The 24,296-nt window shown below is 52.4% G+C and overlaps 1 protein-coding gene across 7 annotated transcripts; it reads left to right on the forward strand.

Moving 5' to 3' along the window:
• Positions 1 to 1,420: 1,420 nt before the first annotated feature.
• ANKRD24 (ankyrin repeat domain 24) lies at positions 1,421 to 24,211 on the forward strand. 7 transcript variants are annotated; one of them, XM_027547268.1, is made up of 20 exons: positions 1,421 to 2,268; positions 3,758 to 3,888; positions 3,966 to 4,054; positions 5,259 to 5,323; positions 5,857 to 5,914; positions 11,743 to 11,813; positions 12,236 to 12,342; positions 12,520 to 12,707; positions 13,193 to 13,221; positions 14,087 to 14,167; positions 14,301 to 14,408; positions 15,205 to 15,249; positions 15,338 to 15,436; positions 16,261 to 16,333; positions 16,581 to 16,699; positions 17,091 to 18,614; positions 21,025 to 21,192; positions 23,271 to 23,396; positions 23,609 to 23,674; positions 23,861 to 24,211. In XM_027547268.1, exons 1-20 carry the CDS (start codon positions 2,221 to 2,223, stop codon positions 23,936 to 23,938), a joined length of 3,273 nt encoding a protein of 1,090 aa, XP_027403069.1. In that variant the 5' UTR covers positions 1,421 to 2,220; the 3' UTR covers positions 23,939 to 24,211. The 7 variants fall into 7 exon arrangements, with proteins under 7 accessions (XP_027403069.1, XP_027403073.1, XP_027403071.1 ...); XM_027547272.1 differs by lacking the exon at positions 1,421 to 2,268 and adding an exon at positions 2,394 to 2,565 and having other exon boundaries at positions 3,758 to 3,878; XM_027547266.1 differs by lacking the exon at positions 1,421 to 2,268 and adding an exon at positions 2,949 to 3,656.
• The last annotated feature ends 85 nt before the right edge of the window (positions 24,212 to 24,296 follow it).

Here is a 24,296-nt window from a genome sequence, read left to right on the forward strand (position 1 = left end):
ACCTGTCCCCACCTCTCCCTCCACCTGCCCAAAGGTGTCTGAGAATAATCACGGACAACGGCAGTGATCCTGCCCCCAGGGACACGGGTGATGCCTCTGACATGGTTGTCACACAGTGGGCGGTGGGGAGGGGGGCTGCTCCTGGACCAAGGATGCTGTTCAACACCCTCACAGAGTCCAGGATGGCCCCACCCCAGGGAATGACCAGACCCCAAATGTCAGCAGTGCCTCCAGGTGGAGGAACCCGGCTTTATGCTATCCATTCCGTTATCTATTCCATTTAACAGTGGAAGAATTGAGGCCCAGAGAGGGAGAGTGGCTAGTCTCAGGTCACACAGCAGGTATACAATGGCCAAGCTGTCTTCAAAGCCCCAGTGCCTGTCAGCAGCCATTGCTCTTAAATTCAGGTTCCTGGGACTTCCCTGATGGTCCAGAGGTTAAGACTCTGCACTCCCAAGGCAGAGGGCATAGGTTCAATCCTTGGTGGAGGAATTAAGACCCCATATGCCTCGTGGTGCAGTCAAAAATGAAAATTAAGGTTAAAAATTCAGGCTCCTGAAAGCCTGTCTCTCCACACATCCCTTTCTCTCCCCTGTAATCCCAACCTCCCACCTTCTCCTGGCCATTTCTCAAATTTTCATTCACAACACAGTGGACCGTCCTACCTTTTGGAACTGTCTGTGGCTCTCCTTACATCCCACACGCCTTGTTTCCCCCTAAGCCCAGCTCCTATACAACATCTCTCCCCCTCTGCCCCACCCTTCAGTATGCCCCTCACCAACGCTCCAGGTCCTGGACCAGGGCAGAGTTACCACACTGGTCCAGGAGTGCAATTTATTTCATGATTTCTCCCTAACATGATCTTGTTCCTGCTGTTCTCCAATGCTGTCCATTCTTCAAGTTTCAACTCAGATGTCCTCTCTTGCAGGATTTCCCTGACTTCCCAGATAGTTTCAAGAGTCCTCTCTGAGCTTCCAGCTCATCTGAGCTTCCCCTTTAACAGCCCTGATCACTTTGGTTCATAAATCCGTGGGTGTGTCTGTCTCCCCAGGGACCTCAGTGACAGCAAGGACAACTGTCTTTGCCACCGAGTCCCAACGTGCAGGGTTGTGCCAGGCACCCTCTAGGACGCCCGGACTGAATGAATGCAATCGGCCTATGAGTCATGCCCTCACTGAGCGAACATTCACCAACTGCCTCACTCCACCCTGGGAGTGAGGCCCTTTGCCAGGGAGGCCTCAGTGGGACTCTGCTTTCAACGGGCTCCCAATATGAGAACAGAATGAGGGGAACACAGACCTTCCCATCTCCTTGGAGTTAGAGCTAAAGCAGGTGTCCTCGCTGTCTTTCAGTGGTTTAACTGAGCACCTACTATGTCCTGAGTCCCAGGATGCAGGGTTAGATATGCAGACAGTCCAACCACATCTCTCTGCGATGAATGAATCTGTGTTTGTAGCACACTTGCTTTGTGCCAGGCATTATGTGTTGCAGAGGTCCCCAACCTTTTTGGCACCAGGAGCCAGTTCTGGGGAAGACAATATTTCCATGAGCCCAGGGTATGGGGGTGGGGATAGTCTCAGGATGATTTAAGTGCATTACATTTATTTTGCGGTTTATTTCTATTTTGTGGCAATCTCAGGATATTCCACCTTAACTTTTAGGGTTAGGGTTCAAGTTCCTCAGAATCTGATGCCCTTGCAGATCTGACAAGAGGCGGGGTTCAGGCAGTAAACATCAGTGAAGCGTCTCTTGTTTGGCCACTGCGCACCTCCTGTTATGCGGCCTAGTTCCTAACAGGCCACCAACGGATACTGGTCCATGGCTGGGGGGCTGGGGACCCCTGCTATATAGCATCTCATTTAGTCCTCCCAGTAACCCTCGGCAGTAGGTACTGTTTAATAGGAAACCCATTTCCTGGATGAGGAAAATGAAGTCCAAAGCAGGTAAGTATCTTGGCCCATCTTGTAGATGGTAAATGCGAGTGTGTGGAGGGTGGCGCTGGGGTGTGGGGGGATGGTGTCCTGGATTCAAATTCAGGTTTGTCAAGACTGCAGAACAGCCCCACTGGCGGATGAATGAATGAATGAGTGAGTGAATGAGTGACAGCCCGGATGGCCCAGCAGCAGTGAGACCAGGCCGAGAGTCACCTGAGACCCCCGCATCCCCCATTCCCCGGCCAGCTCAAAGGAGGCGGAGACGGATGCAGTCGGGTCCCTGGAGATGCTGGGACACTGGCCCCCTTTGCCTCAGCCTCCCGGTGGCGAGAAGGTCAGGTCTGGCCTCGGCGGTCCCCCTCCCCCAGAGCCCATCCCCGCTCCCTGGCGCTCCCCCCCACCCGTAGGGGAGGGGCCGGGAGGGGGGCGGCAGGCGGGGCGCGGGGGAGGGGCGGTGTCTGGTTTGGCTGGACCGCGCGGGCCGGGCGGCCGAGCTCCGGCTTCGCGGGCCCTTATCTCCGGCCCTTCTGGCCCCTCCGACCGGGTCACCTCCCGGAGCCCGGCCGCCCGGCCGCCCGGCGCCCTGGACGCCATGAAGCAGCTGTGTCTGTGCGCCGCCGCCTCCTTCGCGGTAGGGCCGGGGGAGGGGGCGCGGGAGGGGGCTGGCGCGGGCCCTTCCTCCCCTCCCCGCCCCGCCCCGCCCCGGCCCCTGACCGCGCAGAGCCTAGACCCTCCACCCGCAGACCCGAGAGAGCGAAGCAGGGAGGGCAGCGGGAGGGGGGGAAACAGAGATGGGAGGATGGATGGCACATATGGGGAGACAATTTTGAGGACAGATGGGGACACTTAGAGGAATTTAGAGGGCACTGACTCATTGGAAAAGACTCTGATGCTGGGGGGGATTGGGGGCAAAAGAAGAAGGGGACGACAGAGGATGAGATGGCTGGATGGCATCACTGACTCGATGGACGTGAGTCAGAGTGAACTCCGGGAGTTGGTGATGGACAGGGAGGCCTGGCGTGCTGCGATTCATGGGGTCGCAAAGAGTCGAACACGACTGAGCGACTGATCTGATCTGATCTGATCTAGGTGGACAGTTTTGGATGGGATCATCCAGGGGGACAATTTGGGTGATACTTTGACCTTTTTTTGGGGAAAAGATACTGACATTTGGAGAACAATTTTGGAGGACGTCTGAAAGATTTTGCGGGGAGGACATTTTGGGGACATTTGACGGGGTCATTGGAGGGATGAATTTGGGGAAGAGATTTATAGATGCATTTAGGACATTTGCGGGACAATCTTAGCATCTCAGGGGCAGAAGAAGGGTAGCTGGCAGAGGACAGTGTGAGGGACATTTAAGGGACCTTTAGTGGTTCCTTTGGGAATACTTTGGAGGGCAGTTCAGGAAGACGTGGTGAGGTAATATTAGAAAGGCGGGTTTCACTAAGAGATGGCTAGGGACCTAGGTTTGGGGGACAGCTTCTTGGAAAGATGCTGGGAGCTGAGCTGGGGGTGGTTTATGGTACGGTTGCTGGCAGTGGTGGAGGACAGCTGGGGGGGCAGGTGCTGAGGACCCAGGCTGGAGGTATGCTGTCTCAGGCCCCCACCCAGGACCACTTCCCCCGGCAGCTGCGGCTCAGCCCCACTGACCTCGGCTCCTGCCCGCCCTGCGGCCCCTGCCCCATCCCGAAGCCGGCGGCAGCCAGAGGCAGGCGCCAGGCAAGTGCCCAGGACCAGCAGGGAGAGCCCAGAGCCCCTGCCAGGGGAGCGGGGAGGGACAGTGGCCACCAGTCCCACGTTCCTCTGGGTGTGCCCCACAGAGCCAGGACTGGGGCAAAAGTGATGAGCGGCTGCTGCAGGCGGTGGAGAACAACGATCCCACGCGGGTGGCCTCCCTCATCGCCCGCAAGGGGCTGGTGCCCACCAAGCTGGACCCCGAGGGCAAGTCCGCGTGAGTCTCCATGTCCTGGGGGTGTGAGGGCTGAGGGGTGGCCACCCTGCAGTTGACCCCTGACCTCTGGCCTCCAGATTCCACCTGGCAGCCATGAGGGGTGCAGCCAGCTGTCTTGAGGTGATGCTGGCACACGGCGCCAACGCCATGAGCACGGATGGGGCAGGTACTACCCGCCGGCCCTGGGGGAGGGAGGAGGAACTCTGACCAGGTGCCCAGCTTGAGGGTCCAGTCACACCCTGCTTCATGGCCTCAGTGTCCTGTAGAAAAGAGAGGTTCCCTTCAGTGCCCCTGGGGACAGGAGCATGTTAGGCTGCAGTACCCAAGGATGGAGACTGGTTGGCAATAGACCGACTGAGGCAACTTGTGGATTGGGGGAGCTGGGACTCAGGTAGTGGCTGAGTCAGAGGAAGCAGCAGAAACAGAGGAGTGTCTGAGCTTGAGGAGCGTCTGAGGGCATGAGAATAACTAGTATAGTTTTTTGGGGGGAGTATCTGAGGTTCATGGAGTAGCTGGGGTTTAGAGGTAGCAGGAGCTCGGGGAGTAATGAGGCATGGGGCATAGCCAGGTGCAGGAGCCAGAATGTATGGAGTACTGGGGATTTACAGAGTATCAAACATAGGGGCATAGCTGGCACTTTGATATAGTTGAGCTTATAGAATAGTTAGGGCTTCCCTGGTGGCTCAGCTGGTAATGAATCCACCTGCAATGCAAAAGACCCAGGTCAATTCCTGGGTCAGGAAGATCCCCTGGAGAAGGGATAGGCTACCCACTCCAGTATTCTTGGGTTTCCCTGGTGGCTCAGACGGTGAATAATCTGCCTGCAATGTGGGAGACCCAGGTTTGATCCCTGGGTTGGGAAGATCTCCTGGAGGAGGGCATGGCAACCCATTCCAGTATTCTTGCCTGGAGAATCCCCATGGACAGAGGAGCCTGGCGGGCTACAGTCCCTGGGGTCAAAAAGAGTTGGGCCCGACTGAGCAACTAAGCACAGCACGTAAAGTAGCTGGGGACCTGGGGAGCAGCTGGAGACCCGAGGAGTAGATGGAGACATTGGGGAGTAGCTAGGGACCTGAGGAGTAGCTGGGAACAGAGGGAGCAGCTGAGGACATGGAGAGTAGCTGAGGACCGTAGTGCTTGAGGAATGGAAAGATGTGAAGTGTAGCTAGGATGAGATTGTCTGAGACTCAGACCAGCTGGGGCTTGGAGAGTCTCTGCCCCCGGGAGTAGCAGGGTTTTGAGAATACCTGGGTTTGGAGACTAGCTAGACAGAGTCATCACAATTATTGACACAGGTTTGGGGGGGCAGCAGAAGCTCCCTGAGTATCTGAAGCTCTAGTACATTCTAGAATATTCATTTTCCCTTTTAGGTTACAACGCCCTCCACCTGGCCGCTAAGTACGGGCACCCACAGTGCTTGAAACAACTACTGCAGGTCATTTCCTTTCCTGTCTCCAACACTTCCCAACCCCCTGATATTCCCCTGCCCTGACTATTCCTGATGAGTTCCAGCAATTCACAGAAGCCCCAGATACACCCCGAATCCTAGGTATTCCTTGGCCCCTTTTATTCCTGAGTCCTAGCTACTCCCTGGACAATGAGACTCTCCAAGTGTCCAGCTATGTCCCACATCCAAGAAATACTCTGAATATCAGATGACTCCCGAGCCCCACCTTCTCCCTAAACTCTGGATACTCTCTTAGCCATAGCCACTTTCAGGGCTCCCACCTACTCCCCAAAACCCCAGCCGCCCTTGGGCTCCCAGCTAATCCCTCTTTCTCACCAATTTTCATAAGAGTCAAGATGGGGGCCCATGAGGAGTGGGTTCCACAGAGCACGGGGGTGGATGGGAGGGGGGAAGGGCCAAGGAGCCTGAAATACAGCAAAGCCCAAGGAAGAGCAGTTCCTAGAGAAATTAGACAACAAACAAGGATGGCTCCAACTCCAATGACCCATCCCTCCCCCCAGGCATCCTGCGCGGTGGATACAGTGGACAGCAGCGGGTGGACCGCCCTGCATCATGCAGGTGGGTACAGCCCAGCCTCACCCTGGCCACCACGGCCCCCAGAGGCTGAGCTTGGGGATTATTCTACCTGGGGTTCTGGGGATGTGCCTGGGACATATTCCACCTTCTTCCTCACAGAGCCCCTTGCTCTGCATTATCATTTCTTTTTTTTTTTGGCTGTACTGTATCTTCATTGCATCATTCTTCATTGTGGCGCACAGGCTTCTCTAGTTGTGGTTCACAGGCTCAGTAGTTGCAGTGCTCAGGCTTCGTTGCTCCACAGCATGTAGGGTCTTAGTTCCCCTACCAGGGATCGAACACAAGCCGCTTGCATTGGAAGGCAAATTCTTAGCCACTGGAGCACCATTGGACGGACAAAGGAATTGAGTCCTGTAAACAAGGAAGTGGGGAGGATCCAGGCCGCCTGACCCCAAAGCACAGCCTACTGTATGCCCAGCCTGGGTGAGGACGATTGGAGGGTTATTGCTTCAAGGAACTCCTAGGGAACCTCAGGAAGGCTGAAGGTCTTCATAATCATCAACTCCAAAGTTTTCCAAGGGAGGGGAAGAGACCCAAACCCCTTGAGCCAGAGCCCAGCCCAGTGTCTAAACACCAGGCCCATGGCATTTGGGAATGTCTTTCACTTGATGACTCTCAAGTGAAAACATGATATACATTTGCTTTGGAGTTTTATTTAGTTGAAACATTCCCTGCAGTTAAAGTACGCTGCCACCTAGTGGTAGCAAAGCCTTTGCTTACTTTATGGAAGCTTCTTGGTTTTTTTCATTCAATAAATATTTGTCAAGTGTCTGCTGTGTGCCAGGTTCTGTTCTAAACAATGAGATTACGGCAGCAAAACAAAATCCCATAAGCCCTTGGGCACACAGCAGATAATAACGTCAGTTCAGTTCAGTCGCTCAGTCGTGTCCGACTCTTTGTGACCCCATGAATCGCAGCATGCCAGGCCTCCCTGTCCATCACCAACTCCCGGAGTTCACCCAGACCCATGTCCATCGAGTCGATGATGCCATCCAGCCATCTCATCCTCTGTCGTCCCCTTCTCTTCCTGCCCCCAATCCTTCCCAGCATCAGAGTCTTTTCCAATGAGTCAACTCTTCGCATGAGGTGGCCAAAGTACTGGAGTTTCAGCTTTAGCATCAGTCCTTCCAAAGAAATCCCAGGGCTGATCTCCTTCAGAATGGACTGGTTGGATCTCCTTGCAGTCCAAGGGACTCTCAAGAGTCTTCTCCAACACCACAGTTCAAAAGCATCAATTCTTCAGCGCTCAGCCTTCTTCACAGTCCAACTCTCACATCCATACATGACCACTGGAAAAACCATAGCCTTGACTAGACGGACCTTTGTTGGCAAAGTAATGTCTCTGCTTTTGAATATGCTATCTAGGTTGGTCATAACTTTCCTTCCGAGGAGTAAGCATCTTTTAATCTCATGGCTGCAGTCACTATCCGCAGTGATTTTGGAGCCCCAAAAAATAAAGTCTTACACTGTTTCCACTGTTTCTCCATCTATTTCCCATGAAGTGATGGGACCGGATGCCATGATCTTCGTTTTCTGAATGTTGAGCTTTAAGTCAACTTTTTCACTCTCCACTTTCACTTTCATCAAGAGGCTTTTTAGTTCCTCTTCACTTTCGGCCATAAGGGTGGTGTCATCTGCATATCTGAGGTTATTGTTATTTCTCCTGGCAATCTTGATTCCAGCTTGTGTTTCTTCCAGTCCAGCGTTTCTCATGATGTACTCTGCATATAAGTTAAATAAGCAGGGTGACAATATACAGCCTTGACACACTGCTTTTCTATTTGGAACCAGTCTGTTGTTCCATGTCCAGTTCTAACTGTTGCTTCCTGACCTGCATACAGATTTCTCAAGAGGCAGATCAGGTGTTCTGGTATTCCCATCTCTTTCAGAATTTTCCACAGTTTATTGTGATCCACACAGTCAAAGGCTTTGGCATAGTCAATAAAGCAGAAATAGATGTTTTTCTGGAACTCTTTTGCTTTTTCCATGATCCAGCGGATGTTCTCAATTTGATCTCTGGTTCCTCTGCCTTTTCTAAAACCAGCTTGAACATCAGGAAGTTCACGGTTCACATATTGCTGAAGCCTGGCTTGGAGAATTTTGAGCATTACTTTACCAGCGTGTGAGATGAGTGCAATTGTAGTTTGAGCATTCTTTGGCATTGCCTTTCTTTGGGATTGGAATGAAAACTGACCTTTTCCAGTCCTGTGGCCACTGCTGAGTTTTCCAAATTTGCTGGCATATTGAGTGCAGCACTTTCACAGCATCATCTTTCAGGATTTGAAAGAGCTCAACTGGAATTCCATCACCTCCACTAGCTTTGTTCGTAGTGATGCTTTCTAAGGCCCACTTGACTTCACATTCCAGGATGTCTGGCTCTAGGTCAGTGATCACACCATCGTGATTATCTGGGTCGTGAAGATCTTTTTTGTACAGTTCTTCTGTGTATTCTTGCCATCTCTTCTTAATATCTTCTGCTTCTGTTAGGTCCATACCATTTCTGTCCTTTATCGAGCCCATCTTTGCATGAAATGTTCCTTTGGTATCTCTAATTTTCTTGAAGAGATCTCTAGTCTTTCCCATTCTGTTGTTTTCCTTACTTCTTTGCATTGATCGCTGAAGGCTTTCTTATCTCTTCTTGCTATTCTTTGGAACTCTGCATTCAGATGCTTATATCTTTCCTTTTCTCCTTTGCTTTTCGCTTCTCTTCTTTTCACAGCTATTTGTAAGGCCTCCCCAGGCAGCCATTTTGCTTTTTTGCATTTCTTTTCCGTGGGGATGGTCTTGATCCCAGTCTCCTGTACAGTGTCACGAACCTCATTCCATAGTTTATCAGGCACTCTATCTATCAAATCTAGTCCCTTAAATCTATTTCTCACTTCCACTATATAATCATAAGGGATTTGATTTAGGTCATACCTGAATGGTCTAGTGGTTTTCCCTACTTTCTTCAATTTAAGTCTGAATTTGGCAATAAGGAGTTCATGATCTGGGCCACAGTCAGCTCCTGGTCTTGTTTTTGCTGACTGTATAGAGCTTCTCCATCTTTGGCTGCAAAGAATATAATCAATCTGATTTCGATGTTGACCATCTGGTCATGTCCATGTGTAGAGTCTTCTCTTGTGTTGTTGGAAGAGGGTGTTTGTTATGACCAGTGCATTTTCTTGGCAAAACTCTATTAGTCTTTGCCCTGCTTCATTCCGTATTCCGAGGCCAAATTTGCCTGTTAACTCCAGGCGTTTCTTGACTTCCTACTTTTGCATTCCAGTCCCCTATAATGAAAAGGACATCTTTTTTGGGTGTTAGTTCTAAAAGGTCTTGTAGGTCTTCATAGAACTGTTCAAATTCAGGTTCTTCAGCGTTACTGGTTGGGGCATAGACTTGGATTACTGTGATATTGAATGTTTTGCCTCGGAAACTGTCACGCGAGTGTATGTTCCTCGGTTCTTTGTCTCGTCACAACAAAGATTTGGAGCAACAGACATTAAAGCCCTCGGTGCATCACAGCTCTCAGGTCTTGGACAAACCGTGTTACAGCTCTTAGGCAAATCAGTGTTACAGCTCCATTTTATTTATAAGATAGCAGGAGAATCCAAGACTCGAAGAGAAGAGAGTGGAGGAGTGCGTGGGGAGGGAGAAAGAGAGAGAGAGAAAGAGAGAGAGAGAGAGAGAGCACGCACGTGGGAGAGAGAGTCCAAGAGAAAGCGCTTTGGCTCCTCCTTTTATATGTTTTTTCCTCCACCTGGGCCTGCCCTATACAAATTGGGCTTAGCCAGGAGTGCTGTTTGTTCTGTTTGTTCTGCCTTAAGTCTTCACTCTGGTCCTCGGACCTTCCTTGTCTTTTAGCCACCGTCATTTTGGACTCCTTTTCCCTATTCTACCTACCTAACAGAAATGAACAGAGATCATTCTGTTGTTTTTGAGATTGCATCCAAGTACTGCATTTCGGACTCTTTTGTTGACCATGATGGCTACTCCATTTCTTCTGAGGGATTCCTGCCCGCAGTAGTAGATATAATGGTCATCTGAGTTAAATTCACCCATTCCAGTCCATTTTAGTTCGCTGATTCCTAGAATGTCGACATTCACTCTTGCCATCTCTTGTTTGACCACTTCCAATTTGCCTTGATTCATGGACCTGACATTCCATGTTCCTATGCAATATTGCTCTTTACAGCATTGGACCTTGCTTCTATCTCCAGTCACATCCACAGCTGGGTATTCTTTTTGCGTTGGCTCCATCCCTTCATTCTTTCTGGAGTTATTTCTCCACTGATCTCCAGTAGCATATTGGGCACCTACTGACCTGGGGAGTTCCTCTTTCAGTATCCTATCATTTTGCCTTTTCATACTGTTCATGGGGTTCTCAAGGCAAGAATACTGAAGTGGTTTGCCATTCCCTTCTCCAGTGGACCACATTCTGTCAGCTGTCTCCACCATGACCTGCCCATCTTGGGTTGCCCCACGGGCATGGCTTAGTTTAAAGTTTATATATTTTTTTGTAGCTTTTTTTTTTCTTATTTTATCTTTATGGCCATGGTGAGGCATGTGGGAGCTTAGTTCCCTGACCAGGGATTGAACTTGGGCACCCTGCAGTGCAAACATGGGGTTTTCACCACTGAACCACCAGAGAAGTCCTAAAGTTTGATGATTTCCAGCAGCACTTCCTTGCACAAAGCCTTCCCTTCCCTCTCTGGGGCTCTGGACATACACAGCCTGTCCTACTTCTTTGACGACCAAGTCCTCCCAAGCTCCTCCCTGCCTCAGGGTCCGCATCCATGCAGTGACCTCTGCCCTTCCCCTTTCACCATCAGAACTCAGATCAAACCCCAATAAGCCTGCTAAACCTCAGCAGAGGTCTGATCTCTCTAGTAAACAGTAACACTCTTTGGGGAATTCCCTGGCAGTCCAGTAGTTAGGGTTCCAAGCTTCCACTACAGGGGTTGTGAGTTTGATCCCTGGTCAGGGAATTAAGGTCCCACATGCCACGTGGAGTGGCCAAAAAAAAAAAAAAATTAACACTCTTTGTATGATGGTTTGGTATATAGTCAGTATACAGTTAATGCTGCTTGGACAAAAAAGGGATAAATACTTGAAAATCAGTGAAAAATTCCACCCTAAGAGGAAGCCACAGGCTTCCCTGGTGGCTCAGCGGTAAAGAATCCACTTGCACTGCAGGAGACCGAAAAGGCACAGGTTCAGTCCCTGGGTCAGGAAGATCCCCTGGAGGAGGGCATGGCAACCCACTCCAGTATTCTTGCCTGGAGAACCTTATGGACAGAGGAGCCTGGTGGGGTACAGTCCATAGGGTTGCAAAGAGTCGGATACGACTAAAGCAACTGAGCACGCACGCATGCAAGAGAGACCCACAGTGGAAAGATGAGGAAAGAGCTTTGGATTGGGAGTTAGAAGACCCAGGTCATTCTGGCTGTCTCTAACCCCCTGAGTGACCCTGGAGCTGGTTGGGGCTCAGTTTCCTCATCTGTTAAATTTAAGTCTTATCTTTGTTACTGATCTTCTGGGGGAGGTGAGAGTTTCTTATGAAATAAAGGGTAAGAATGACACCCAGGGACATACCTGGTGGTCCAGTGGTTAAGAATCTGCCTCCCAATGCAGGGGACACAGGTTAAATCCCTGGTCCAGAAAGATTCCACATGCCGAGTGGCAGCTAAGTCCATGCACCATAGCTGCTGCCTGTGCTCAGCCATGAAGACCCAGCACAGCCAAAAAAAAAAATCACCCTCAAGCAGAAGGCCCCCAGAAAATATCAAAGCCTCGCCCTACCTACCCACCCTTCTCTCTTTTTCCAGCCGCTGGCGGCTGCATCTCCTGCTCAGAAATGCTCTGCTCCTTCAAGGCCCATCTGAATCCCCGAGATCGGGTGAGTCCATGGATTCTTTTGTTGTTTTTCTTCAGTTGCTCAGTCGTGTCTGACTCTTTGCAACCCCGTGGACTGCAGCCCACCAGGGTTCCCTGTCCTTCACTATCTCCCGGAACTTGCTCAAACTCATGTTCATTAAGTGGGTGATGCCATCCAACCATCTCATCCTCTGCCACCCCCTATTCCTCCCGCCCTCAATCTTTCCCAGCATCAGGGTGTTTTCCAATGAATCGGCTCTTCGCATCAGGTGGCCAAAGTACTGGAATCTTTGGGGAAAGTGCATTTGAGGCATCCCAGGCACCCTTTGAAAAGTGTGAAGATTTGGAGTGAACTTAGGGGGCCCATCACAGGCTTCCCAACCTCCCAGAGTCAGTCTCTCATGTCTTGTCCTTGTCTCATCCTCTCCCCACGCCCTCCCTCAGCTGGGTACAACACCCCTCATCATCGCAGCTCAGATGTGTCACACGGATCTGTGCCGCCTCCTCCTGCAGCAAGGGGCTGCTGCAAATGACCAGGACCTTCAAGGCAGGTGAGCTTCTCCCCTCCCAGCCAGTTCACTGTGTGCTGTGTGACTTTGGGCAAATCTCTTAACCTCTCTGGGTGTGAGATCTAGTGTGTCTTCCTCTCTCAACCCAGCCTGGGCGTTGAGGAGGGTGTGGAGGTTTGAATGTATCCTCGCCCCCTCAGCAGCCTCCTCTTCTGGTAGGACGGCCCTGATGCTGGCCTGTGAGGGAGCCAGCCCCGAAACAGTGGAGGTGCTGCTGCAGGGCGGGGCCCAGCCGGGCATCACAGATGCGCTGGGCCAGGATGCTGCTCACTACGGCACCCTGGCAGGGGACAAGCTCATCTTGCACCTCCTACAGGAGGCAGCCCAGCGCCCCTCACCACCCAGCGGTATGCAAACCCCACCTCGTAACAGTTTCAAACACCCCCTTCCCTCCACTAGGTAGTCTGTCGCCACCCCTTTCTCTCCCTTCCTCCTGTGGATAGTTTCAAGGTATCCCTGTTCATATTATAGGAGGTTTCGTTGCGCCCCTCACACTGCTCGGGGTAGTTTCAAGGCGCCCCAGAGCTTTTAGAGTAGTCTAGGGGTCAACTCTGTGTTCCTGGGGCATCTTGGAGCTTTGCTTTCCCTAAGAATTGGCCCTCCCAGTCGCCCTATTCTGGAGATGCTACTGTTCTCTCTTTTTGAGAGTTGCAAGGCCCCTCCTATGAGCATTCTGTCAAAATGGTTAGTTCCTACCTTAAAAGTCCTGATTCTGGGGGGGACTGGGAGATCCCTCAAGTTCCCTGGGCTAACAAATACCCTTCCTAGGGCTAGGAAGGGAGCCCCTAACGCAGTGCCTGACCCTGCTTCCCTCTCTCCCCTGCTCTCGCAGAGGATGATTCGGGCGAGGCATCATCTCAGGTACGGATCTCTAAGCAGTGAGTGAGTCCCACCCCCCACCCCCACACCCCCGTGCACACACTGCCTTTCCCCTTGACTCAAGCTCCCTGAGAAGAGAAGGAAGAGATGGACCCTTGACTTGGGGTTAATACTTCGAAGGACCTCTTTGGAAGAGTGCTACCTTTAGGGTGGACTTTCCAGGTGGCGCTAGTGGTAAAGAACCTGTCTGCTAATGCAGGAGATGTAAGAGGAGTGGGTTCAATCCCTGGGTTGGGAAGATTCCCCTGGAGGACGGCTTGGCAACCCACTCCAGTATTCTTGCCTGGAGAAATCCCATGGACAGAGGAGCCTGGCAGGCTGCAGTCCATAGGGTTGCAAAGAATCGGACACGACTGAAGTGACTTAGAACACACCTTTAGGGTGCGCTGCCACCAAGTGGCAGCAACATCCATAACATAAGCACCAGGACTCTGAGAATACTGGGGGCATGGGGCCAAATCATAGGGCTGGGGTGGGATGGTAGAGGGAACGAGATTGATAAGGGCTGGTGTGGTCAGGGAAGGAGGCAAGTCTGGCCTCTTTCTCAATCCTACAGGTTTTCAGCTCCACAGGGAAAGGATTGTAAACAGTAGGGTCTCACTGGGGAAAGTACCAGGGCACAAAAAGGGACAGAGGGTAAAGCATAAGATCTGGAACTCTCAGGGGACGTAGTCTTATCCCTTTTTATACTGGGATAAGTGAGGGCCAGAGAGAGGCAGGGATTCACTCAAGATCACCCAGGAAGTGAGGGCAGAGTTGGGGCTGGTGACAGACAGTGGGCTGTGTTGGTTTATTTGGGTGGGAGGCTGGCATGTCGCCCATATCCCCCATCTACCCCTACCCCCAGAATTCTGTGTCCAGCCATGACAAGCAAGGGGCCCCCAAGAAGCGGAAGGCACCTCAACCCCCCATCAATATCCCAATGCCGGTGAGAGATGCCCTGGCCGTGGGGAAGAGTTGGGAGGCTTGCCTCTAGGTAGCACGGGGAGAAAGTTCTGGCTCAGGTATGGGAGGACGCAGTCCTTGGGCCTCCTGTAAAGGTGGTGGGGTGGGGGGCACAGGATGACCAAGATGCCTACGAGGAGATCGTGCGGCTGCGACAGGAGAGGGGCCGTCTGCTACAGAAGATCCGGGGCCTAGAGCAGCACCAGGAACGAAGAAAGCAGGAGGTGGGGGGTAGCAGAGACATGGGCTGGGGCTGAGCCTGGGGTGGGTGCCATTCTATGGGGATACTCCCCTCCCTGCCTTCCCCCTCCTCCCTCTCTCCCCACCCACTCACTCTGCTCCAGCCACACAGGCCTCCTGGCTCTTCCTCCAACACACCAGGCCTGGTCCTGCCCCAGGGCCTTTGTACAAACTGTGCCCTCTGCCGGGAACACCTTCTGCCAGCTGTCCGTATGACTCCTTCTCGCCCCTCCTATAGGTCTTTGCTCAAATGCACCTCCCCTACCCAACTTATTTAAAATTGTAACATCCCCATTCACTTTTCAGTCCCCTTTGTTTTTATTCAAAGCACTGCTATTAGATATACTATATATTTCATTCATATTCACTCATTTGCCTGTGAACCCACAAGGGCAGGCTTGGTTGATGGTGCCTCACTCACCATAACTGCCTAATAAGTATTTATTGGATGAATGAATATTTGAGTGAGTGAGTGAATGAATAAATAAATGAGACAGGAGTTCCCTGGTGGTCCAGTGGTTAAGGCTCTGTGCCACTGCAGGGAGCATGGATTTGATCCCTGGTTGGGGAACTAAGATCCCAAATGCCACACTACACAACCAAAAATAATGATAATAAATGAATGCATGCATGAATGAATGAGTTAGTGGCTCCAAAGGGGTTCTGGCACAAAATAGGCCAGAGGACATCTGTGGTGGGGATGGACGGTCACTGAGCAGGAGTTGGGCTGGGGAGGCCCCCCAGCCCGGATCTAAGCCCAGTCCCCACTTCTTCTGTCAGCTGCCAGAGGCAGAGGCCAGCTCCCTCCACAGCCTGGAGAGACAGGTAGGGTGGAAGGTGGGAGGAAGTGGACCCCCAGCTGCCTGGTGTTTTCTCCTGGAGGGCCACTGAGACCACCACTCCCTCCCTGCAGGTCCAAGAGCTACAGCAGCTGCTGGCCGAGAAGCAGGAGGAGAAGGAGAGCTTGGGCCGGGAGGTGGAGAGTTTGCAGAGCAGGCTGTCCCTTCTGGAGGTGGGCCCAATGGGGAGGAAGGCAGGGGTGGGGCCACCAGGAGGTGGGGTATTTCTTCTGCTGCAGCTGCACGATAACCACACTAATACAGATAGTCTCACACACGTGCAAACACAGAACAGACAAATGTACAAACATAATCACGTATAGATAACAAACACACGTACACATAATGAACACTTTCGGAAACCTGCAATCACCCATACTCATGTACGTGCAGAGACGGACAACAACATTTATGTATATGTGGTCTTACACATGCAACAGGCAAACACACAACAAACACATCTGTGGGTATGTCATCTCACCCACACAACAAATACTTGGGCACACACAACAGATACTTCGCATTCAATCACATACCTAGGCAACACATTCACAAATTCATGTATTCACACAAGTATTTCTCAAAATAAAGCAAACAGATACAGGTACACAGTCATACACACATATACACAAATACAAAACAGTCACACACCACAGACTACAAGTGCAAAATCACACACACTCACAGGAACTCACACAGAAGAGGCTGGGGCCGCTGTGCACGCCCCACAGGGGCACACACGTGTGCACATGCATGCTCACTGCAGACCTACAAACCCTGAGCCACTGTTGCAGGGACTTGCACCCAGGCAGACACATGTGGCCCCACACAGAATCCCAGACACACCCTTTCAAGGATGCACTGCCATCCCTCCCTTGGCCCCACATACCAGGCAGCATATACAACCCTCGCTATTGGGTTATGATCACACACTCACGGGGGAGACATGGGGGCTGGAGGGAGGGCAGGACCTCAAGCTGAATCCTGCGCCCCCCAGAACGAGCGGGAGAACACCAGCTATGATGTGGCCACCCTGCAGGATGAGGAGGGTGAGCTACCTGAATTCCCAGGTGAGACCCCACCTGCCTTCCCCCTGCCCACCCCCACCCCCCACCATGTCTGGGGCCCCAGGAGTCACAGCTGTAACCCACAGGCATGGAGAGAGGTTGAAGTTGGGAGGGAGCCTAGCCGACACTCACAGTTTATGCCATTCCTAGAAGCATGCCTGCCCTGGGGGCCCTGACCCACAGCTCCAGACCCCCAACTCCCATTCCTCGTGGCTGGAACTCTGGGGCCTGAATCTGTGTCCCCTGCCAGGGGCTGAGGTGCTGCTCTCCAAGCAGCTAAGCCCGTCGGCCCAGGAGCTCTTGGCTTCGCTGCAGGAGCAGGTGGCCATGCTTACCAGACAGAACCAGGAGCTGATGGAGAAAGTCCAGGTGGGGAAACCAGGAGCTGATGGAGGTTTCCGGGGGGTAGGGGTGCAGGTGGCCATGCTTACCAGACAGAACCAGGAGCTGATGGAGAAAGTCCAGGTGGGGAAACCAGGAGCTGATGGAGGTTTCCGGGGGGGAGGGGTGCAGGTGGCCATGCTTACCAGACAGAACCAGGAGCTGATGGAGAAAGTCCAGGTGGGGAAACCAGGAGCTGATGGAGGTTTCCGGGGGGGAGGGGTGGGGGCAAGTCTGAGGAGCCAAGGGGCTATTTCCCAGGGGTTTGGGTGGGCACGTGGCTAGGTCTGTGGACAGGGAAAGTGGTGTGGCTGCCCTGTGCCCCCCCACGCCCACCACGGCCACTTCCACTCTTGCTCGGTTCCCCTGTCCCCACCAGATCCTGGAGCACTTCGAGAAGGATGAGATGGAGGCAGATGGTCCGGCCGAGGTCATTCCTCTGGAGCTCTATGACGCTCTCCAGGCTGAGTTTGACCAGCTCCGCAGGCAGCACGCCAAAGCCCTGCAGGCGCTGGAGCAGCAGGAAGCCCGGGAGGCCCTCGCAGAAGAGGAGGCAGCCTCTAGGGAGGGCAAAGGTCTGGGAACCAAGACCTCCAGAAATGGGCCAGTGGAAATAGAGCTTAACGGCACTGCAGCTCCGGAAACCAGAGTGAATGGAGTCAAGACCACAGACGAGGAGGCTGCAGGAGTAGAAACCACGGAAGCCTTGTCACAGAGCTTGGAAGTGGTGTCCACGATGGCCGAGGCCACAGTAACAAAGCCCACAGACACGGAGGCCTCAGAAACAGAGGGCGTGGGAGCCCAGCCCTTGGAAACAAAGGCCACGGGAGCTGAGGTTACAGAAATGAAAACTCTAGAAAGAGGAGGAAACCCAGAACCAAAGGCCACAAGAGCAGAGACCACCAGTATGAAAACAGAAGAGCCAGAAATGAAGCCCAATGGCGTAAGTGCAGTGGAAGAAGAGCTCACAGGCACAGAAGCCATGGGAGTGGAGCTCATGATTCCGAGGGCCCTCACAGGCCCCATCTTGCACCCGGGTGCTGCGGAGGCCTCAGAAAAGCTGCAGACAGAGCTAGAGACCAGGATCCGCAGCTTGGAGGAGGCGCTCAGGCAGCGGGAGCGGGAGGCGGCGGCTGAGCTGGAGGCGGCCCATGGCAAGTGCGAGGCCGCGGAGGCCGAGGCTGGCCGCCTGCGGGAGCGGGTGCGGGAGGCTGAGGGCGGCCGGGCTAGCGGGGTCAGAGATGGGGACACAGGCCAGCTGCGGGCCGCCCTGGAACAAGCCCGCGAGGACCTCCGGGACCGGGACTGCCGTCTCCGGGAGCTGGAGGCGGCCTCGGCCCGGCTGGATGAGGCCCGGGCCGGCCGGCTGCTGGCCGAGGAGGAAGCCCGGGGCCTGCGAGCAGAGCTGGCCCGGCGGGAGGAGGCGCGGCTAGAGCTGAGCCGGGAGCTGGAGGCGCTGCGGGAGCAGCTGGTCGCGGCCACAGCCACAGGGGAGCAGCAGCGGGCCGCGGCCGCTGAGCTGGGCCAGGCGAGGGACGCGGCCGAGGCCCGGGCCGCGGAGCTGTCCGCGGCCTGCGAGGAGGCCCGGCAGGGCCTGGCAGAGCTGCGGGAGGCCTCCGAGGCGCTCCGTCAGTCGGCCGTGCCGGCCTCCGAGCACCACCGGCTGCAGGAAGAGGCCCTGGAGCTGCGGGGCCGGGCGGCCTGCCTGGAGCAGGAGGTGGTGGCCACGGGCAAGGAGGCCGCCCGGCTGCGCGCAGAGCTGGAGCGCGAGCGGGTGGGCAGCATGGCCCGCCTGGAGCATGAGCGCATCGTGGGCGCCCTGCAGGCCGACGTGGCCCGGTTGCAAGGGCAGCTGGAGGAGCTGGGGCGACGCCACGAGAAGACCAGCGCCGAGGTCTTCCAGGTGAGTGTGGGGGAATCCCCACTGGGCACACTGGGCAGCTGCTTGGTGGTCTGTTTTGATCCCACAGCCAGGCGAGGTTTCGACCCCACTGGTTTCAGTCTAGCAGAAACTTGACCGTGCTGGTAGGCCTTTAACCCTGCAGCCATTCTGACCTCCCCGGTGTTTGAACAGGTGTTTTCTGTTTTTAAAACATTTTGTCTATTTGACCCCCCATTTGTTTTCCAATGGTTAGCAGGTTTTGAGATCTGTTTGTTAAACCTCTGCATATCCCAAGATCGGGAAGATATTTTTAAACATTCATCTTTTGAAGTATCCTTGATTTACAATGCTGTGTTGGTTTCCGCTGCGCAGCCAAGTGGCTCAGTCGTGCGTATGTGTATTCTTTTTCGTATTCTTTTCCATTATGGTTTCTCACAGGCTATTGAATATAGTTCCCTGTGCTATAGGATAGGACCTTGTTGTTTATGGTGAAGTTTCATTTTGTTTGTTTTGGGTTTTATTTGTTTGTTTTTCTGCACCCTGGGGCATGTGGGATCTTGGTTCTCTGGCCAGGGATTGAACCCAGGTCCCCCTGTGTGGAAGCTTGGACTCTTAAACCACTAGACTGCCAGGGAAGTCCCAGTGAAAATGTTTTTATGTGCCTTCTTCAGCATCTCTTTATTTTAATTTCCCAACCGCATTTATACTGTGTTTCTAACTGTGGGTGTGGTGTGAGGTAGGAATTAATATTCACCCATCTTTTGGTAAGCAGTGAACTGGGCTTTTTACTCTGATATTTTTTCCTGTATTCATTTTCTCTGTTGGTCAAACTGACCCTGTTTTGTTTTGTTTAGCCAGCTGTTTTGAGATTGTCATTTTATCTTAGATCATTTTTGATGCTTCAACCCCCAAATAGGAGGATGTTTTGTATAAGGAGTGTTGATCCAATTATTTTGAACCCAGTAGATTTTTATGCTGATTTTCTTTCAAACCAAGCCCTGAAGGTGTATCTTTTGACTCCGTCTCTTTCCTTAAACATACACAGACGCAAACCAAACCAAATTAAAGAAAACAGCAATTTTTTTTTAAACAAATGTGGGAATAAAAAGCCATACTTATTGTCATCAGGAAGGCATTTTTCTCTCCATATGTCTGCTTACTCATCTGTGTAAGTGAAGTGAAGTGAAGTCGCTCAGTCGTGCCCGACTCTTTGCGACCCCATGGACAGTAGCCTGCACCAAGCTCCTCTGTCCATGGGATTTTCAAGGCAAGAGTACTGGAGTGGGTTGCCATTGCCTTCTCCAATCTGTGTAATGGAGCTGCTGAGAATTCTTAGTCCTCACATGAAAATTAAATGGTTTAATTTCTGTAAAATACTTAGGACAGTGATGGTACAAATGATAAATAATTGCAGCCAGGATTATTTTTTTCCAATAATATACTCTTTTGGTTTTTTTTTTTTTTTGGCTGTGCCACTTGCCGGGATCTTAGTTCCCCAATGAGGGCTCAAACCCAGGCCCCCTGCTTTGGAAGCACAGAGTCCTAACCACTGGACTGCCAGGGAATTTCCAAGAACATGCTGTTTTAAACCAGTAAAGTTTGATCTATTTCTTAGAATTCATGATCCAACTTTAAGTATGCCCATCTTCATACTTATTTTCCAGATTTTACCTTCTCTCTTGACTACTTATTTTGGGGGTAAAATGATTTGAACTTAGTTTTTCTGTTTTGTTTTTTAATTGTTAATGTGTAGCCAGTCTGTACTAAGTGAAACATCTAATTATTATCTATTTTTCCTGGAGTTTTATTTCTATAAAGCCCAGTGATCCACCCAGGCTCAATTTTTGCAAATCTAACACTGTTCCAACCTTGATATTTTTGTAAAAAATGCAGTCACAATTTTTGGACATTTGTTGACTTTTCATCCAGATTCTTCTGTTTTTCCTTCATTTTTGTAAGAAATCTACACACTTTCACACCTTCCCACTGGCAGAGAACAGAATGTTAGTTATGATGTAATAAAAATAATAACAATAACATTCATTATATAATTTTAATAATAATAGTGACAACAACGTCACAAACTCAAGCACAACACTTACTCTGTACCACCCGCTGTTCTAAGTGTCTTCTATGTATTTGCTCGTTTTATCCTCACAACCACCCTGTGACATGGGGATTTTTATTATCCTCCTTTTATATATGAGCAGGTTGAGGCACAGAGAGCTCGTGTCACTTGTCTAAGGACTCACAGCTTGGCAGAGTCAGAATGTTTCTAGTGCCTACAGGAATCCAGGGCCCCTGAACCAAATTCCTTGACATCAAATGGCCTTGAATGTCCCAAGATTGCAATGGAAGGGTAGGATCATTTTGGTCCAGGCTTCTTTGGGGTCCAAATGTCCTCACAGTCACACGGGGGCTTGGGCTGCAGGTGCAGCGGGAGGCACTGTTCATGAAGAGTGAGCGACATGCAGCTGAAGCCCAGTTGGCCACGGCTGAGCAGCAGCTGCGGGGGCTGCGAACTGAGGCTGAGCGGGCACGCCAGGCCCAGAGCCGTGCCCAGGAGGCCCTGGAGAAGGCCAAGGAGAAGGACAAGAAGGTGGGTTCCCTTTCCTTGTGCTCCACCGGGAGGTCCCCCACTCAACAGACATTGGAAGGAATCTAAGAATGTCCCAGCTGAATGGGTCTTGGGAATTTTCCAGATGAGCAAACAGGCTCCCAGAGGTGAACTGAGTGGCTCAGAGTCACACAGCACGTTCTGAGACAGTGGACGAGACCCCCAGGTGCTTTTGCACACAGAGTCACCCAGCTACAACTTGCTGTGTGTCCCTGGGCAAGTCACGTGACCTCTCTGAGCCCCAGTTTCTACCTTTGTAAACTGAAGATAAAGTTGTGATAAGGATTATGGTTTATTTATAGCAGGGTCCTTCCCTCTCAGCACTAGTGACATTTAGGGATGGGCCATTCTTCTTGAAAAATATTTATTTGGCTGCACCAGGTCTTAGTTGCTGCACACAAGATCTTCGATTTTCATTACTGCATGTGGGATTTGGTTGCAGAATGTGGGCTCTAATTCCCTGACCTGGGATCGAAACCAGGCCCCCAGCATTGGGAACTCGGAGACTTACCTGCTGGACCACCAAGGAAGTCCCAGGGGCTAGGTCATTCTCCGTGGGGGACCATTCTGGGTATTGTAGGGTATGGAGCAGCATCCCGGGTCCCTGCCCACCTGATACAAGGAGAGCCCCCAGTCCTGACAAACAGATGCCTCCAGATATCACCTGGCATCCCCTGGAAATAGGACCATCCCTGATTGAGAACCTCTGATCCACGGAAATAACAACAAAGCCCAGCATGCATTGAGTGCCTGCTGTTTGCCATCACAGCTTAAAATTATTCTCTGTTCAGAGTCACAGCAACCTACAAAGTTGAGAACGATGGTTCTCCTTACCTTACAGATGAGGAACCTGAGATTTCGAGTGGTTAGGTCATATTCCCAAGATCTCCCACTAGGCAAGGGGAGAGAAAGACCCAAACCCTGGCCCAAGTAACCCAGCCCCACCAGGATGGGCTGCTTTTGTCCCCCTTGTTCTGTCTGTCTCCACTTTCACCTTCTGGAGACTCCCAAGATCTGTACACTTTTTCTGCAGAGGGCCAGATGGTCACTGATTTTGGCCCGGCCTTGCCACAATACTCAGCTCTGCCACTGAAGAAGGGCCGTAGACTTGACAGCGAATGGGTGTGGGCACATATAAATAAAAACTTACATATGACCATGGAGTTGTGAATTTGGTATAATTTTCATGTATCAGAAAATATCATTCTTCTTTTGATTTCCTCCCCCTGCCCTGATGATTTTTTTAAAATATTTATTTATTGGGCTTCCCTGGTGGCTCAGACAGTAAAGAATCTGCCTACAATGTAGGAGACCTGGGCTTGATCCCTGGGTCAGGAAGATCATCTGGAGGAGGCAATGGCAACCCACTCCAGTTTTCTTGCCTGGAGAATTCCATGGACAGAAGAGCCTGTTAGGCTACAGTCCATGGGGTCACATGACTGAGCGACTGAGCACGTTTATTTATTTGGCTGTGCCTGGTCTTAGGTGTGTCACCAGGGATCATTGATCTTGCAGTGTGCAGCTTCGGTTGTGGCATGTCGCAGCATGTCAGATCTAGTTCCCCAACCAGAGATGGAACCCCGGCCCCCTGCACTGGGAGCACAGATTCTTAGCCTCTAGACCACCTTCTCAGAGAAGGCAATGGCACCCCACTCCAGTACTCTTGCCTGGAAAATCCCATGGATGGAGGAGCCTGGTAGGCTGTGGTCCATGGGGTCGCTAAGAGAGCGACTTCACTTTCAGTTTTCACTTTCACGCATTGGAGAAGGAAATGGAAACCCACTCCAGTGTTCTTGCCTGGAGAATCTCAGGGGCGGGGGAGTCTAGTGGGCTGATGTCTATGGGATCGCACAGAGTCGGACACGACTGAAGTGACTTAGCAGCAGCAGCAGACCACCTTCTGACGATTTAACATGTGGAAACCATTCTTAGCTAATGGGCTGGACTAAGCCTGCAGGGAGGCTTCTGTGAAGTCCAAGGCTCTTCCTGCTGCCCAGGAGAGGTCCCCAAGTCCCCACCCCAGGCTCAGGTGCCAGCTGACTCTCCCGCCCTCACTCCAGATCACGGAGCTCTCCAAGGAGGTCTTCAGTCTTAAGGAGGCACTGAAGGACCAGCCGGGGGCCCCAGACTCCTTGGAGGTGGAAGCCCTCCGTGGCCAGGTGAAGGCTCTGCGGGAGCAGCTAGAGGTGAGCCTCGCCTGCCCGTTGGGCACAAGGTCCCTGGAGGGTGACGGGCAGGCAGGCAGTGCACATGGAGGAAAATAGTTCAGTATTTTAGCAAGCAGCACTGCCATGCTGTTGCGTGCCATCAAAACAGGGACTCAGGGTGCAAAGGGGGCTTTTTGGCATAGCCTGGAGGGGGTCCTGCTTCTCTGAGCTCCCCTCCCCTACACTCACAGGAGGCTGCCAGGGAGCACAGTGCAGTGGTGGCCTTGTACAGGAGCCACCTCCTCTACGCCATTCAGGTGAGTCTCCCTGGCTTTGGGGGCACCACTGCTGCCCTCTGGGCCTTAGTTTCCCTATCTGTACAAGGGGAGGCTGGTGGAGGGAAGAGGAGCAAGGGGCAGGGAGGGAGGAGGATGAAGAAACTGGGTGGGGGGGTGGGAGAGAGTGCCCAGGCTCCCTCCGCTTCCACCCTCCCCACTCCTCAGGGTCAGATGGATGAAGACGTGCAGCGAATTCTGAGTCAGATTCTGCAGATGCAAAGGCTCCAGGCCCAGGGCCGCTGAGAGCAGAGTACTGCCCTCTGCCCCCCAGGCCTCTCACGGGGGCTTCGGGACTCATGCGTTGACCTTCCGCACTTGGAGACCAGCCTGGGCCCCTTCCACACTTCCCTCACTGCCTCCACCAGCCCCACTGGTCCCTGCGTGCACTGGGCAGTCTAGACCCCCACCTTGACCACAACCCCTCCTGGGACCGGGGAATTTGAGTCCTCTCCCCGACATCCGGTCCCAAACGCTACACCAGGAATAAAAGCTCATGGAGCAGAGCAGAGAATGAAAGTGTCATGTGGCCTGATTGCTGGGCCCCACTGCAAGTAGGGGAGGGAGTGGCCCAGAGCAGGGATTAGGGATTAGGGTGAGGAGA

The sequence above is a fragment of the Bos indicus x Bos taurus genome, chromosome 7, assembly GCF_003369695.1.
Source record: "Bos indicus x Bos taurus breed Angus x Brahman F1 hybrid chromosome 7, Bos_hybrid_MaternalHap_v2.0, whole genome shotgun sequence".
Classification (NCBI taxonomy): Eukaryota; Metazoa; Chordata; class Mammalia; order Artiodactyla; family Bovidae; genus Bos; species Bos indicus x Bos taurus.

What these genes read in the sequence shown, in the direction of transcription:
- ANKRD24 (XM_027547266.1), top strand. Translation starts at nt 3,429, where the DNA reads ATGCTGGGAGCTGAGCTGGGGGTGGTTTATGGTACGGTTGCTGGCAGT. An exon ending in ATCTGAATCCCCGAGATCGG is followed by an intron (nt 11,814 to 12,235) that starts GTGAGTCCATGG and finishes GCCCTCCCTCAG; the next exon opens with CTGGGTACAACACCCCTCAT. An exon ending in CGGGCGAGGCATCATCTCAG is followed by an intron (nt 13,222 to 14,086) that starts GTACGGATCTCT and finishes CCCTACCCCCAG; the next exon opens with AATTCTGTGTCCAGCCATGA.